At 42.1% G+C, this 17,972-nt stretch overlaps 1 protein-coding gene and 1 long non-coding RNA gene across 23 annotated transcripts in view; one reads left to right on the top strand and one right to left on the bottom strand.

Annotated features, from left to right (window-relative positions):
- Positions 1–3,209: 3,209 nt before the first annotated feature.
- The window catches only part of DMD (dystrophin), a 1,014,969-nt gene continuing 1,000,206 nt past the window's right edge, over positions 3,210–17,972 (bottom strand). For 12 of the 22 annotated variants that reach the window (XM_015884249.2, XM_015884262.2, XM_032449390.1 and 9 more), the window contains 2 exons: positions 12,725–12,756; positions 5,695–5,777 (listed from right to left, as the gene is read on the bottom strand). Coding sequence is in view for 10 of the 22 variants with exons in the window: in XM_015884195.2 (XP_015739681.2) it covers positions 5,680–5,777 (98 nt within the window). In the remaining 12 variants the exon portion in view is untranslated. Of the gene's footprint in view, positions 5,778–12,724; positions 12,757–17,972 lie in introns of all 22 variants that reach the window. The other 10 variants (XM_032449414.1, XM_015884255.2, XM_015884294.1 and 7 more) reach the window with 3 other exon arrangements.
- LOC116652415 lies at positions 5,777–12,537 on the top strand. Its single transcript, XR_004305411.1, has 2 exons — positions 5,777–7,640; positions 7,680–12,537. It is a non-coding gene; the product is annotated as an uncharacterized LOC116652415 (long non-coding RNA).

Raw genomic sequence — 17,972 nt, 5'->3', positions numbered from 1 at the left:
TGGAGGCATAGCTCAGTGGTGTCTTCATGTCTTCATCAGCTTCTGTCAAGGCAGCTGTGTCAGGCTGGCTCTGCCAGGTGTGTCAGTGGGAATCTCCACACAAATGACCCCAGGTTTGTTTGGTGGGTTGGGTTTATTTTTTTTGTTTTGATGGAGCAATTAACAGGCATAGCACAGCAAAGGACTCTGAGCTCACATATGTATGTAGACTCAGATAGATGGTGTTTATTCTAATGCTCCTAATATTTTCTCAGGACTGGAAATTTCCAAGCTTGTATTGGTTTTTGGTAGGAAAAAAGGTAGCAGTTTTATGCCTTATCACCTGCAGCTGGTTGCAGCCTTTATCTAGACGTTCTCTGCTGGGTGCAGTGGGGAATGATACTGGCAACGGCCATTAATCTTCTGTGCAAAAAAAGCATTTCCTCTATCAGTGTTAAAATAAAACCATTTGTCTGGTGAATGAAGCACAACTAAAAATTATCCTCCTGCAGAAGTAAAAATCCTCTCATAACGATATTTTTGATTATGTATTAGCACTGCCATGGATCATCAGTAAGGGCATCTCTAAGTAGTGCAAGCTTAGCTGCAAATCTTTAGATATCAAACGGCTATAATCTTATTGTGGAACGTACTGCTGATGTTTTAACCTCACACTTTGTGTTCTAACACTGCCAGTGTATAAGCATGTACCTTTTCAAAGCTCTCTATATCCACAGCACTTGACTGCTATTCCCACAAAATGCTTTGTGGTCCCACTGCATATCCCTGCAGGTGCTCCAGGCCAGGTTGGATGGGGCCCTGGGCATCCTGAGCTGGTGGGGGGCAGCCCTGCCCATAGCAGGGGTTGGGGCTGGGTGGGCTTTGAGGTCCCTTCCAACCCAAACCATTCTGTGATTTTGTGAGTCTAGGACTCCTGTCCCATGTGCCCAGCCTAGTACTGGACAAAGAGCTTTGTCACTGCAGTGCTCCCCAGCTGGTCACACCACTTCGAGGCTCTGCTGCTCAAGAGAACTTCCAAGAGAAGAATAAAGAGCTTTTGTCCTGCTGATGTGGGAGCAAGAAACTTTGCCCTCCCGAGTATGGAAAAGAAGGCTGAGGAGTGGCCTGTGGTGTTTGGCAGCAGCTGACATGGTGACAGCAATACTGTGGCAGAAGGGCATGCAGAAACTGAGCAGGTTTGTGCCAGGGGCCAAACACTCCTCTCATTTCATAGAGATTTAATTGACTCGTTTAACACTTCATGTTGCTGGTTTGGATTCAAGTAGAGCATGTGGAAGCAAACAGATACAGAAATGCTGAAGGAATTAACATAATTTTCTGATTATTTTCCTTTTACAGAGAAAGAGAGAAGTGGAAGAACATTACACAGTGGATTGCTTAAGCCATTATATAGGGAGAATTTGCTTGGACACAGCTTGCAAAAGGCATGTGCAGGCAAGTAAACAAATGGTGTGTCCATTGTAATGCTCAGTCAATGGAAAGAAGTCCTTAGCCTGTCATACTGTTAGCCATAGGAACCTTGGTTTAGTGAGAAGTAAGGATTTAAGCCATAGGCTAAAACGACAGCGTGGTGTATTTGTGAAACCTCATGGCTCAATTTCACAGCTCTGTGATTTCCTTACATATCAGCCCTCCCTTAGCCACAACTGCTTTTTAACCAGATTTTCAGAACTAAGTATGTGCTGAAGTGTGGCAAGTATCAGCTTGCAGGGATTGCTGCACCAGCCTCAGCTGGTCTGAGCACCCCCACCTGTCTCGCAGTTACGGCTCTTCCTAATGAGCTGATCTGCTTGCTCTGAGCTGAAACAAGCTCCCAGAGAACTGAGAGTACTCTGTGCCCGGGAGGGAGGTCTCATGGGGATTCAACGTGCTGGCTGACAGCCAGAAAGTGATGTACCACCACTGCCCCCGACTGTGGTACACAGAGGGTACAAGATATGGTGGCCTCAGTGGGGATGGATGAGGGAACCCTGTCACCTCCATAACCCAGGGCTGCTGCTCCTTGCCCAGGTGCCCCAGGTGCCCCCCATGTGGCCAGGCGAGAGGTGGCTGTCAGCACACCGCATTCTGCCTGCAAAACTGAGGCCTGCAGGTGCCTGCAGCAGCTGTGGCTCTGCAAAGGCACATTGGGGCAGGCCCACATGGGTTTGCCTTCCCTGCTTCTGCTGCTGAGGCCAAGCACCACTTCTCTCTCACTCTCACGCCCTGTTGTAGCTTTCTGGTTCATTTAGATATTTACTTGCCCATCTGGCTCATGGGCAGGCTTACAACCCAATGGCACCTTCTCATGTGCAACTAATCTCAGTACGAGTGGCAGGGAGAAAACCATCCCCCCCATCCCTTAACTGCATTCAGCAGGAGGCTCCTCACAGTTCAACCTCATCACTGATGGCTGCCGTGTGCTGTGGATTGTGTGACACACAGGGGAGGCTCCCCTGTTCATGTGTGTGTAGGAGTGGATCCAGATCAACTAAGATCTGAGAGAGATGTGGGATGCATATTTATTTCTTCAAATTAACAACGAGGGAATTTGTTTTTATTTGTTTTCAGTTGTATTACTTCCAAAAGGCAGAGCTCGAAGACTGACTCACAGTACAACAGAGTGGAGCCATCCCTGGTTGTGTTTAAGAGCCGTTTGGATGCGGTACTCAAGGATATGATTTAGTGGAGGGTTTTTAGAGTTAGGGTACTGGTCAGGCTGCGGTTGGACTTGATGATCTTCAAGGTCTTTTCCAACCTGGGTAATTCCATGACTCTATGAATATTCTATGATTAAGAGGCGAGACAGGACATACACCACCAGCCTCTCTGATGGTAACACCCCCCTGCCAAAGCCCTGAAGAAGAGTTTGGTACACGTCAGATAAATGACCAAACCTCAGCTTCGCTTCTGCTACACAGTACCAAACTGCTCATGGATTGGACAGAATTTCATCCACCTCCCTCTCTGCAAAGCAGAATGTGCTGCTCCCCTAAAACAGCCTGTGTGCTTCATGTGGCTTCTGCTCCATCCAAAATACTAATGGGGAGAAAAACCAAAGCCAGGAGAGCCTCTTTCCCTCTACCAAGCAAACCCCAAGTGCCACCCATGGCATGGAGATGGCCATGGTCAGAAGGGCACTGGGGAGTTGGCAGCGCAGCGGTGGCATTGCTGGAGGGGGGGGAGGAACAGGCTGGGTGCTGAGAGAGCCTGAACAGAAACATCAGACCTTTTATAACATAATTGCGTGCTTTATTGATATACACAGTAAAGCAGTATATAGTACAATAGTAAGGCATATATTTGGTGAAATCTGATATGTTGTGAAAAATGCAGTAAAACAGAAGTTTATAAAAATAATTAGTAAATGTTACAGTGTTGGTGTTAAAACACAATATATTATGATATCCAAGTAATAAACCAGTACTGAGTAACAATGAAATAACATGCCATATGGTATTTATGTATTCAATTACACTGATTATGTTTTACAGTTTAATACTTTGTCGTTATAAGGAATATGAAAACAATTCCCAAATTATGCTTCAAAAAAGCAGTGATAAAGCTTTCAACTTTTTAAATATTTCTGACAGACTCACTCCAAAACTAAGACCTAGAAAGTAAAACAAAACAAAACAAAACCCTGATGAAAACAACCGTGCAATCCTTTTTCCTCCTTTTGTTTTCTGAAGAGAAGGTTTAAGGGGGAGGCGGGGGTGTGGAGGGGGGTGGTATAAGGGGGAAAAATGAGAAGAAACCCATCTCTTTCCCAGATCTCAGACCAAACCTTCTGGTAAAGAAGACCACGAGAATTACATGGGGTTCCTACTGCAATAAAGTGTTAAATAAAGCTCTTTATTACTAAAGCAGAGGTTTGGGGGGATTGTACTTATTTCTTTGTGAATTATTAGCATTCTTACTCAAATGATGAGACCCGTTCACACAATGGACGAGTGGTGATGATGTAACATATCTGTACGTAATTGTCAGGAACACCACAAAACCAAAGTGAGGTAGAAATAGCATGACTAGCCATGTTCAATGTTAACTAGCATTCAAAATAAAATCTTCCCCAAGTTTAATTACACTTCATACAAGAAGAGGTAACAGATTTTTACTTTGCCATATAAAGTCAGATGGTGTGTTTCTATATTTAAGAGAAAATTAAAAGCTGGTTAAGATAATGAAGTGGTAAAGCTTTTGCTGACAGCACCTCATACCCAAACCTACCTCTCAAGAGCTGCACTAACTCTGGCTAATCTGTTTTTTTATCAGTTTCTCTCTTTCTCACTTTATTGTTAATTGTGCAGTATTACCTGTAGAGGGAAACGGGGAAGGAGAAAGCATCAGGGCCTTTGTTTTGAAGATAAATATCTCGGGGAGCAGTGTGGCTACCTTCACCTGATCACCAATAAGAACAGCAGTAACTCTTCTACAGCCTTCCTCAAAGGTTGCTTGCTGCATTACAGCTCCTTGGGACCAGCTGCTCTAGCAGGGCTGAGACAGACATTGTGGAAAGGTCTGGTTTTATTTCCCAGAGGATCAAGTGGCTCTACGTTCGTTAACAGCGTCGGAAGCCATACAAGCAAAGGTGCTCTGTGAGTAACCCACTTGTGCTTCATGTCAGAAGCTGATCCCGCGAGGGGTCAGGAGGGAACGTCTCCCTTTCTTCTCTTGTGTGCAGCGAGGTGACGCTAACGGTGGCAGCGGGTGGGAGAGCCAAACGCAGCTTCTGCCGAAGCAACAAGAGCTGGCTGCGGCCAGCAGAGTACCGGACAGTAAGGTCCAAAGGTTTCATCCGGTAAGGCAATTCTACGTTCCTTCACTACAAACATTCAGGGATTAAGTCAGCAGAGGAAATGCTGGCGTATTGGACATCATTAAATTTTTTCCTTCTTTCTTCTGTTTTTTTCATTCTCATTCATTTTTTGCAGGCTCTGTCATGTCATGTGCTCTTTCATTTAATTATTGCCAACTAGTGTGATTCATGTCATCGTTAATTTTATTGGAAAGAAGTGAAATAACTATCATCTTATCTTCACTGGAAGTCCAGGAGGTTTGTTGTTTTTTGTTGTTTTTTTTTTTAAAGCCAGCCCTCAGACAAAACCAAATGAGAAATATGAAGTTGGCCGTTTTGGTGTCGTTGCAGGAAATGCTTTTTTTTTTTTTTTTTCTCTTCTCTTTGACAGGCCAGGAAAAGAACACAGAGCATGAAACTCTCTCTGATGCAGCTGCAGAGCTGAAATGATACTGAACAAATGCACTGCCTCAGGATTGGTTTTTTTTTTTGTATGTTTTTTTTTTTTTGTATTTTTTAAAGGGGATTTCTATAAACAATTATTTTTATAAAGCACACTTTAGTTTACAATCTTTCTTTATAACTGTTATAAATTTTTTTGTTTTTGTTTTTTAAACAACCCGAAATGCGTTCCATATAAAGAAATGGCAAGTTATTCAGCTATCAAGATTTTACATGTAGTTTTCTTATAATTTTTGTACAATTGCATAGACGTGTAAAACCTGCCATTGTTAACAAAACAGAAACAGACTTAGGAAACTACTGAAATCTACAGTATAGTACCACTACCCTTCACAAAAATATAGATTTGTTTTCTTGTAAACTCTTACAGTCTAATCCTCTTTGTAGTATGAATATTATAAAAACCATGCGGGACGCCTGAAGTTGTAAAACACATCTTGCTATTCTAACACCTTGTCGTCAGTCATCACTGTCACTAAGGTTTCCATCGCTCTTCCCAAGTCATCTGCCATGTGGAAAAGGCTCCCTACATTGTGGCCTGGAAAAGAAAGGCAAAGGAGAGGATGTTAAATGAGGAAGAACATCTCATGGAAAAGGCCAAGTACAGATGCGTTGCTCTCCAGGAACGGTTCACCATCATTCCCAGCACGGTACGCTACAGAGTGCTGTTTGCAAAAGTCTCCTGTATGAGCATATGTCACCATTAGCAAAAGCTGCCAGTTTCCTGAAACACTTAACAGCAGCACTGGCTGGAACAGCTAGTGTAAGCTACACTGACAATAAGCCAACATGTCCGCGTTCCAACAAAAATCCCCAGTAGTGAGGAAACCGTATCGTAACAAATGTGCACCAAAAGCCACGATTGCATCCAACAATATCACCAAAATCCTTCCAACTTGTGGTGCAAGCGTTTGAGCGTTCAGTGTTCTATCAAGGAGAAAAATAGAGAACAGATCAGCAGTAATTAACTACTTCATTAAAGGCAAGAAGTCCCAGCAGGATGGTTGCACTGATAGCTGGAACAAAGTAAATGACTGCAGTTTGCTCAGTCTCTTCGGTAATAGTTTCTGTAATGTCCTCTGCCTTTCAGACAGCAGTCCAGCAGAACTAAGATGCCCACTTATCAAGTAACTACACATTTGTCACAAAAGTGACAAATCAATGCAGACTACAGTTCTGAAGACAAAACCTGTAACTTCTTCTCACACTCATTTCACCAAGGGAAAGCTAAAGGTCACAACGCCTATCGGCAGTAATAAATTGCTTCAACAAAATTAGAGACTAAGGGAACATGAAGGTAGGGGATTAAACTGCCAAATGTTGTCAGTTTAGGCACTTGGCACACCCTGCTGGTCTCTGGCTGCTGTTCAGGAAACGCTGGGTCTCCTCTCAGCCCTGTGGCAGTTCTGCAGCCCTCTACCACTGTCTGAAACACCCCTGAAACACCTCAAATGACAGAGATCATGGTTCAAGCAACTGAAGCCCACCTTGAGCCTCCTTCCTGAAAGTGTATGACTGAAAAGCAGAGATTCAGACACCCTAAAGGATAAGCATCCAATTCAAGATTTTTTGGCAAGGACATGGAGGAACAAGCAGACAGAAAGTCTTAAAAGAAGCAGAAGGAAATTATATTCCACACAGCATATAATCACATTACTGAACTCACTGCCACAGGCTGATGTAAAGGCCAAACATATAAATGAGTTAAAAAAGGAGTTAGAAAGATTTATTTAGATGTGAAGAAGTGCATGTGACCTCCAACTCTTGAAGGCCCCAAGCAGCAGAGTGCCAGAAAATGTTTAACAGGGGAAGCATTACTCAATAAAACTCCATGTTGCTATGGCCTGAAGGGTTTCATTTACTCCCTGAGAGTACTTGCAGTAGAGTATTTCACTGGGAGAGCACTGAAGGAGCAATGCTGTCTGCCCATGGCTCTGCTTCTCTGGAATGCTTTGTGCTAACCTGCATGCTGGGCCCTCACCACAGTCTATGAAGAAGGAACACCTGAGTGGAGTCAGGATATCCAAGATGCATCTTTCATGCAACTCATTGCCTGTGCCCTGCAGAAGCCTGACTGTTAACACTGCCCAGCTACAGGGCTGCTCCTGTCCCTCCTGACACAGCTGTTGTCTTTAACAAGAGCAATCCTTTCTTGTGGGATAAATCACGCTCACTAACACAAGCTGGAAGAAAAGACCATTCTCTTCCAAATGTTCAAATACTGTGATAATTACACACTGTTGGCATTCCTACAGTGCACAGAAGCTTGGAATGACATTAGTTAATATTCACCAGCATATACAGAATGGAAAAAAAAAAGACCTAAGAAATGTCCAGGGAAGTTTCCTTCTGGAGAGCTACTACCACTTTTTACCTTCAAATACACACTAATTTTGAAGTAGTTCTAAGCAATAAATGCTCATCAAGCTTTCCACTTCAGAATGAGCTGTTCTACTTGGTTCTAAAGTGATGACATCTCCCTTCATGCACTAAGGTACAGAAAAAAAGAGATGCATCACATTAATTTCATATAAAAAACATTAATGTACAGTCCTCCCCCTAATCCTATGCAAGAACTTGTCATTAGCTCATAAGCACGTCAAGGAACAGCGTATGAAAAATTCCTGCCGAGTTTTGGTCAAAACACAGCTTAGATGTAAGGGATAATATTTCTTGCACCAGGCAGGCTGTAATTAAATGCTAGCACAAACTTTCAGAAGCAATTGTAGTAATGGCCCTTAATCTTCATTTACTCCTATTACAGTGCAATCCCTCTGGCTGAGATCAATCTAGGAAGGAGAACATTTGACAGAGTCATAGGAAAGCAATAATTTTGGACTGGAGATCCTCTGGTAAACTGAAACATAACTGTCACTGGTCTGCTCTACTTATATGAAGCTCTGATATGCTTAGGTATGTTTTTAGCAAATGGTACCATTATAAACATGGTATAAACGGACTATTCTACATCATCCTACAAACATACTGACTCTGGAAGCTCCTGTCAAGCAACCTCTGGCTTTAAATACTGTTCTTCCTTGCCTGCAGCATGCTACAGACGTGGGGCAGGAAGGTGCTGGGGGCTGTTATCAGGAAACCTGTAGAGGGAGCAGACATTACTTGAGGGTTCACAAGCACTCATTCAGATTCACAGTGAATCAATACCAGACCTTTCTGGGACTCCAAGGCCACTCATTTCCAGCTCAGAAACTGCAACCAAACTGCTAAAGCCCATCTTCAGAAAAATCCAGTACTACTTAATACTGTTTTGTTCTGTCAGACACACAGCTGTAAAGGTAACAAAAGCGAGCTGATTTTATAGGAAAAGTCTAGGTCTAGGAAGAATAACTTACTTAAATCAAAAGAAAATATAAGCAAGTTTTTCAGAAATCTGGCACAGCAGGTTCAAATTGCTCAATTGTTCAGACACAGGTCGCGATGGATGCAGAGATCCCAAGCTATTCTTTCCATAAATAAAAATTACAGGCATGTATACTAGTACTTTTTTCTTTTCTCTGTTAATTGCTGCCATATTTTTGAGATAACCACACTTCAAATCTGTTCTCCCTCCACAAAAGCTGTGCAGCATTACGCTGGGTGATTAACCAGACATGAGTACCTCTCCATGTTCTGCCTGTATCATGGGTCATAACTTCCTCTGCACAAAAGCGGAACAATTGCACGTCTCCTCCTAAGCCATCTGAGTTTACAGCTCAGTGCATGATCATAAACCACTGCTGACTGCAGTTCATGTGAACAGCTGGACTGTAAAGTCCATCAGCCTTGGCATTGTGGTCCCAGGACAGCGCAGGAAGGGCGGATAAGCCAGAAGAGAACACAATTTGGCTGTACCCCAGCTGTTGCACCAGCCAACCCTTAGCTGGGCATCACTGTCCCACCAGCAGCTTGGATGTACATGAAAACAGCAGAGCACAGGGCGGTGGTGGCTCAGGAGCTGCTGCCCATGTCCCTGCCAGCCCTGTGCCCCAGGCTGCCCTGAGGTGGAGGAAGAATGAGGTGAGGGGGGCTTCAAACTGGCTCTGAGCTCACTGCCCCCTTGTGACATTGTTTGCTCTGCAGCAGCCAAAATTAAGCCTTCCACTACGGTTACATCAGGTGCTTCTGTATTTATTCACTAGCATCTACCGTGCCTCGAGTCTGCTCTTTTTAAAGACCTGCCACTGCTTTGCATTTTGCTGTCTGGGGGAGAGGTGTTTACTGCTGAACTATGTTAGCGCTAATGATGCCACCAGCCCCGGAGCAGCTTTGCAACACAAAATAAAAAGATGAAAGTCCTTCTTTCTTACCTTAGGCTCCCTTGTAAAAGCACCAGAGGCAGATTGGGAAAGCAGTCTAATTTAGATTCACAATTCCTCACCTGCTTGCACAGAAGAGTGAAGTGTTTCACAGGTTTTCTGCGAATTCTCTGTGGACAGCTATCATGTCTGTGGGTACACAGCTCAGGCTGGAGCCTGGCTGTCCCTGCTCTGGGGCACCTTGGCTTCTGAGCTCCTTTCCTGTGGCAGACATGACCTGAGCAACCTTCTGCAATGATGCAGCAAAAATTTATCAGGGTTAAGTGCTGGGGGTGGGGGGTGAAGTAACTTCCACGAGGGAGCAAACAGTTGAAAACAACAATGAATCACAGAATGGCTTGGGTTGGAAGTTACATTAAAGATCACCCAGCGCCAATCCCTGCCATGGTCAGGGCTGCCACCCACCAGCTCAGGCTGCCCAGGGCCCCATCCAAACAGGCCTTGAGTGTCTCCAGAGGCAAAGCCCTCTCTAGTCTACTGCCTCACCATCATATGAGTAAAGAAGTTCTGCCTAACATCTCACCTATATCTCCCCTCTTTCAGTTTAAAGCCATTCCCCCTTGTCCTATCACCGTATGCCCATGGAAAAAGACAATCCCCCTCCTGTTTGTAAGCACCCTTCAAGTACTGGAAGGCTGTAATGAGGTCTCCTTGGAGCCTTCTCCAAGATCAACAAGCCCAGTTCCCTCAACCTGTCTTCATAGAAGTGCTCCAGCCCTCTGATCATCTTAGTGGCCCTAACATATGCAATAATTTCCTGGTACTGTATGTGTAATCAATATACCTTCCATAAAGCCTATTATCTACCTAAGAGCTCAAACTAACTGTTTCTATATAGCTCAGAAGACACAGATATTTTTAATTAAGAAGCAAATGAGAGTAATACTCTCCCTAAAACTTAGAAAAATATATATCATAGCTTTCCACTCATTATTATTAATATTTTTAATATACTTTCACCAAAGAAGGCATTAATTCCATTCTTAAAAAAAAATAATGAATTAAAGCTGAGGAGGTTTCATCCACGCTTTAGGCACTAAAAGACTGAAAGATGTTATTTAAGAAAAATACTACCGCAGTCTTTCAATTGCAGCACCATTGCTCAAACTGGGCAAGGAGAGTATTAGCTGATACTTGTAAAATGGAGGGAATACTAATACAAGAGTGTTCGCTTTGAAAACGGGAGATACTTATTTCTGCAGACAGTAGCTCCATCATTTCTGGTCACAAACAGAATGATGTGTTCCATATCTGCTGAATTTGCTTTACAGGCGATACTGGAATTAAGGCCCTTGGGTGAGGGCACAGTAATTGAATATCAATCTCCCAGTACAGCTTGTCACCGAAATAAACGTGGAGCACTCAGGCTCCAATGAGTGGACAGAACGTAAATTAAGAAAGCCCAGAGCAGCGTGATCTCTTTTCAGCAGCACAGACTTCTAACCCTTTCTCTACAAAAGAAAAATCCTTTCTGTTGGTGGCTTGGAATTTGATGCCCTTATTCATATTGAGTTAATGCCAGGAAATCCACGGGATTACATATGAAGACAATACCTAATGTGCAAAATGGGAACAAAACCTGGCCGAGTGGGTTTAAAATTGCATGATCTGACAATGCACAAATGGATTCATGCATAAAGCAAAAGCTGCTCTGTAACTTACCTCATATACTCCACGAGCACACGGAGAACTGTGCTTTATATTCAGCTCTGCAAGTAACTAAGCACTCTCTGGAACCAACAGTGAGCACAAACACAACTGGAGAGCAGCACGCAATTCATTGAACAAGGCCGTGCTTTTAGGGTCATGCTGCTGGAATATGCGAGCGAGTAAAAACATGGCCATTTTTCTAACCTTCATATTGTTATTTGCATCAAATGTCCTTAGCAGCAGAACCTTCTCCTTTTTCTGCACAATACACATACATATGAATGAGGATAATGGAAATCAACAACCTGCTTTGCTGATCTGGAGAACAATTCTCAGACCATACGTGAAGGGCTGGATATGAAATCAATTTCACACCATTTCTGAACTGGTGCAGACTGATGACATGCCGAGCACCCTTTTTTCATCCATTTGAAAGGACCTGACCTTTGAGGGCAGACGTAATCTGCACTGAGGATCTCACTCCTCCAAATACCCGTGCAAGCCGCTACAGCAAATGCAAAGAATTGCTGTATTTCAAGACATCGCATCACAACAAATCCTGGCTTACCCAGTGCAATGTGTGGGTGACTGAGGGCTCGCAACAGCTCAGCCGAACACCCAGTGTAGTGCATTTTCATGAGCTCGCCCTGCTGCACAGGAAAGGACATTTCACAGCTACCTGCAACTGCACTCAGGCAGTCCCTGAATATTTTACTTTCAGTAATGATTTTCCCTGAGAGTTCATCTTTTAAAACATTGTCTCTGGTTGGAGAATGAAGAGCCGCTTCAAAGAGGAAAAAATAAAGGCTTTCTGGAAATACTTTAAAAGGTGCCATGACAACACACCACAAAACATTTTCCTCCAGTAACAACATACAAATGCATCAAACCAACCATGTCCAAAGTGCCCACTGAAAACCACTGTCCATTCACTGAAAGCAACACGGTGGATCTGGTGAATGTTAGTAGCATTCTTCATAGTGCAACAATAATGTCAGTAAATTGAAACACCTGAATCTCTTGTACCTCTCAACTCTCACGGTGTTGAAGAAAAAGAGTAGAATATCTAATTACTAACGTTCATGGTTGGTATGCTGACACACAGAGAAACTGCAAGTATGTAAACAGAACAGTAAGGGACATGGGTCTCTCTGCTGTGTTTACACGCAGGAAAAGCAGAACGTACATCAATTACAGTACCATTTTTTGCTGACCACATTTGTCACACAAAGGTTTTCTTTCAAGGTATTGCTTTCTCCTCCCTGTCCCTGAATTCCACCTTCAGGAGGATGTAAGAAAAGGGCTAACACTGTCTCTGTGGAAAGTTGAGAGGTACGCTGCTGTTAGAGCACATGTGGGAAATGCACTCAGCAAAACCAAACAAAACTAAAACCACAAGAAGACAATCCCCTCCCTTTAACAAACCCAAGCAAACCGTGCTGCTGTCACACGCATGCCGGGCACAGAAAGCAAGATGTGACAAACATAAGCCATGGCAGTGAGCTTGCATCTCACTAACCTCTCTCACTGGCTTTCCAGGGGCATTTCTTCCTTTAGGAACAGAGAGAGGAAGTGGAAGAAATATCAGAAAAGAAAAAAAAAAACAACCAACCAAAAAAACAACACACACATGAATATATTCTTTGTATCGTAAAAGACACTTCAGTTTCCATTAAGGAACTTAATATAAAATTTGTGCTTCAAAGACTGAAAGTACATTGAAATCCACTGACAATTCTGAGCTGATTTATTCAAGAACAGTTCTGTAATCGACTGTTTGGTTTTAACTTACTGAAAACACTTGAGAAAACCACTAAAACCAACACACAGCCCTTTCAGCTGAGGATAAGGATGAAAGAGAAAATCTGATTCACATTCTGGGCATGCACATTTTGTCAATTTGTGTACCTCTTCTAATTAATAATCTCACTGGAGGCAAAACCACATTTATCCAACTTAAAATTATTTTATCTAAACACATCTCATTTTATCATTGCCTACATACATATGTACGTAGGCAATGTATCCATGTACACATTCATATATACACATAGGTGTACTCACATACACTTTACACCTAAAGCCATTACATGGAATATTACTGTTCTCACATTCAGTATAAACGTACTAGAGAAGGTATTTCCAACAAGTCAGTCCGCATGCATTTAACAACGAGAGAGCAAAAGCACAAAGGAGGAGAAAAATGAAGTAAAAGGGAAAAAAAGGAAAGTTTCTCAACACTTTTAAGCTGCAACAACAAAACCGAGCAGTCAGTAATGATTTCAGCTGAAAAGATGTCCCTCACAGACTTTCCTAGAAACCACGATTTGATCCAACAGATTCTTCCCAAACACTTGTTGTGGTGTGTTTTGCTAAATAAATAAATAAATAAATAAATAAATAAATAAATAAATAAATAAATAAAAGCTGGGTGCAAATCAACAGCTGAAACACCTGTACCCATTCTATATCCGGTGACAATAAACACTCGCCATCTCCAGAAGTCTCCACTGTCACTGGTACATTCCTGAAACACTGGTACTGCCAGACCATGAGTCTTAGGCATAAGAGTCTCTAAGGCAGATACTGTTCAAGAAAGAGAACGATCTTTGCCTCAGAGCTGCTGTAAATAATATAATTGTGAATGTATGAGACAACATGGGGAGAGAAAGCTAAGTGTGAGAGAAGACAGTGGTCAGCATAGCAGAGAACAAATTGCTGTCAAGTTTTGGAAAGTATCATCGGCTGCAGTAGAAAGACAGGGAAAGAATATCATAAATAAGTTTGCAAGTGTTTTACAAGGAGCAGGAAAAGGGTCAGCAACCTCATGCATCTATGCAGTTTCAGATCAAGGCGCAGAGCACAAAGCATCCACTGCATTGCTCCTCTTCCATAGAATGCAGGAGATGGGCAGGCTGTGCTTTTTTCTTAAACTAGAAGTGGATCAAAGTGTTGTGACATTTATTAATGTATTCTTAGTTTACAGGACTGAGTACTCGATATCAGAAAGGATCTAGCCCTCCACATTACTACTGCAGAACTCTGCAGAGCAGCTCAGCTGCTACATACAGTACAGAGCTCTGCCCCAAGAGAGCCATAAGGAATGTCAGTCACTTGGGCCAAGCAATGTGCTATGTAGGACTACAGGATAGAGGGGAGAATACACTCCAGAAGGAGCCAAGCTAGCTCAACTGGAAGAGTATTTCCAGAATTCCCTACAGTGTAATTACTCCAGCGTATTCTTCTGATTCAGTACATTGTGGAAAGGTCTGAGTCATGAGGCGTCTAGCTGCTAGAATAAGAAAAATTCTGTTATTTGCAGTGATCAAAGCTGCTAGCCCCACTTACAACATTATCCCATTCATTCAGAACAACAGAAGGTGGCTGATGCAAGACTGAGAGAAAAGAACGTGTCTGGTATGCTTCTATGTGAATGAGATAAAAGTAAAGCGGAACTTATGCTATACTTAGTGCCATTTTTTTAATGTCGTGGGATCTCGTAAAGTCACTGCACAAGTAAACATCTGTATTAGGCAGTACTGTGCTAAATAATAACGGTGAGTGCTGATCCCTCTCTAAAAATGTCTGTGTAATGCCACAGGCTCATCGCTATTTGAAGCCACCATAGTCTCATTTCTAACCACATCATTGCTCCCACTTCCACAAGCACTGCTCTGCACTGACATCGTGGGGAACTCGTATTGAGTTCAGTAACTCAAGAACTGTCCTGAAATTTACTTCTGAGTTTCACTCACAAAAATTGTTTGCCACAAAACTGCAAATACAAAATAGTCTGCTCTACCGTGAGATCCACCTCTAGTGATGCAAACTGTTCTTTCTCAGTGTTGCAGGAGAGCCAAATGTAGCTTTAAAAATACTACCCTGCCAATCGTATTTTCTAATTGCAAAAGAGTTCCCAGGAGATTCAGGCGCCTGGGCACAAACACAGTCTGAAAATGTTTTCCTTTGTGGCCCATTATCTAGCAGGGTCAAATAAACCACTGAGGTGGTATTTAATAGTAGATTCCCACTAAATGTCAGACCTCTGACTTTGACATCTGTTATGTGTTAGCACAGCAGCTGTCTGGAGCAGCTGCAGCATTTGTGAATTTGCTGGGAGCAGCAAAGCAAAGCAGGAATGGATGGGAAACCCTGTAGGCTTCAAGGAAAGAAAAACTACTTAGGGACAGCAATCATCAGGTATTCAGTAACATTTTCCTCCACAGAAATCAAAAGGCTTTCAGCACCTACAAAGCTTTCAGCTGTGCAAAGAACATGGCGGTTCTGTACTACTCAGGAAATGCAAAGAACTGCCAAGAGGTTAAACTGAAGAAAGCAAACACCCATAAAAGGTACACAGGAATAAAAGTTATTTCATCTGAAATCTGCTCAAGAAGGTCTGTGACGTAATTTGTTTAATGCATTCTTCTCTAAGATGCATTCAAAACAAATGCCATGAAACCTTCATGTCTCTTTCAAAGCACCAACATATAGCAAAGGTTTGGTAAATATCACAGTCAAAATAAATCTGTCCCCAGGTGAGTGAAAATTAACCAATACCATTTAATTTAGTGCTTTGTTTCAGAAGCCCGAAATAAAAGCTTCATGAAGCAATATCCTGTTTAATGTACTGAAAGTAACTTCCCAGGCTTTTAATACAACCCCAGATTCCCTCCATTTATTCCAATTTCAGGTTATTTGGAAGGATTTTTTTTTCCTTCCTGGATTTCTTTTTTTTTTTTATTTTTAATTCTCTTTCAGTCTAAGTAGATTTTGCTGTGTGCATTATGCCCTTTGTAGCTCCTTCAAAACTGAATGATCTATTAATACCATAGAAGAATGCTCTTTCTATAATGTTAGTATAGAAAAAAACCCAAAGTTATTTCAAATCCTAGTCAACCTTGCACGTTTAATCTATCATCCTGCTATTCTGAACTCTTAAACATGGTATGCATTACGAGCAGTTGCACTTAATCCTTGTAGTTTGAGTTCACATTTTAAATAATATTTTATGAGCTACTGCATCAGGAAGCACTTTGAAAGCCAAACTAAGATGACTGCATTTCTCGCATCAGAAAATTTTTTAAATTCTACTTAAATACATAAAAGAACTCATGTAAGAAAATTTAATCTTTATAGATGTATGCTCATTGCTTGTTTGTGTTTACTGTTCTGTTTCCTGAATACCTACAAGTGACTTGTGATTTTATGCTACCTGTCATGTAAGGAAATAAAACAGTGCTTCCACCACTTCTGAACCCCTATCTTATGCTCTCTTCTCAGGCTGCTTTGACACTACAGATATGTAAGCAGAGATACAGATATTCTCAACAGCAAAGGGGCCCTCAATTCAGTGCTTTGCTGAAATTAATCAGCTCTGCTTCCTCTTCCACCATCTCCAGTATTATAAATTACAAGTAGGATCCCAGAAACCTGTGGAAGCTGCATGCACATGGATGGCACCATCTTACGTCATTCCAAACCAGGCTGTGGTAGACTAGCTATTGATGTAAGCTTTGTTTATGCAACATCATGATATTCAACTGAACATATCACTGAATCATTAAAATGGAGCAGAAGAAAACTCCATTACTGAAGTGTGAATGAAGTCTCAGCAAAACTGACAATTTCAGTAGCCTTTATGTATCAGTGACTGGAAAGCCATTTACATTGGTTGTAGGAGAAACTATTTTTTTCCACAGATGGCTTGACCTTTCCGACTCTTCAATCGAAAAGCAATTATATAAACCTACCATTAGTGCAAATGCATCAAAAAATAAAGAGCAAAGTAAGATGATGAAACGCATCCCTGATCTCTTCACCCCAAAGTGTAAAATAACAGTCACAAGAAGTGAACAACTTTTTCTCCCATGTGAACTAATCTTACTGGGTAGCCAAAGTGAGGGGAAGAGACAGATTCTTATCAAGCTTGGCTTTGTAAGATCAGCTTCTTATTGGCTCGGTCAGGCCTAAGAGAAATTTCCTGTAGGAACTCTGATTTTGTAAGGCTCTCTGTTAGAGAATATTTTTGTCCTTTACTGCTGCTAGTTGGGCAGAAAAACAGGAACAAACAACAACTGTGTTTTAGAAAACTTGATGTGGGTGATATATGGTTTCAGGGACAGGAGAGCTTATGGAGTCTACAAAGGCCAAGTGTTGTGGAGCAGTCTTTCTGCTGTACAAGCGAAGGATAGAAAAATAAAGATATCACATTTATAAGCAGTGGGAAAACAGCTCTGAATCAGCACGATCTGTGAAAATAAACTGTTACCTAAGCATACTAATTCTGATCTGTTCTCATCTGTCTCAGTAGTACGCTGTCCCAGCAAACAACGGGAATGGAGAGCGAAGTTACAGCTTAACCTTCTGAACTAAAATATTAGCTATTGTTAAAAATTTCCATTTTTTTTCACTAGTATGCATATCCTGCCATTCTTACCCATGAAGTTTTACTTTTCATTTCTCACTAATAAAATAAAAACCTTTTTTTCCTATTCCTAGTTAGCTGGGAATGGTATCTAAGAGAGCTCCTGCAGGCAGGCAATGTCCCTAGCGAAACCCACTCACAGCCCAGTATCAAAAGACACTGAGACACCCCTCTGCCAAGAGGATTAGCCTGAGCCTTCTTAACTGCTACAGGTAACATCCTGCACATCCCCTCTCCTATCTTTTAACTGGACTCAGAAAAGATCTCTCCTTGGTGAAAAAACAAGTTCCAAAAAATACAAATGTCTACCTTAAGCAAACGACGGGAATGAGTAAAATAC

The sequence above is a fragment of the Coturnix japonica genome, chromosome 1 (genome assembly GCF_001577835.2).
Source record: "Coturnix japonica isolate 7356 chromosome 1, Coturnix japonica 2.1, whole genome shotgun sequence".
In the NCBI taxonomy this organism is placed as follows: domain Eukaryota; kingdom Metazoa; phylum Chordata; class Aves; order Galliformes; family Phasianidae; genus Coturnix; species Coturnix japonica.
Note: the sequence above shows the minus strand (reverse complement) of the source record. Positions and strands in the feature narration are given on the sequence as shown.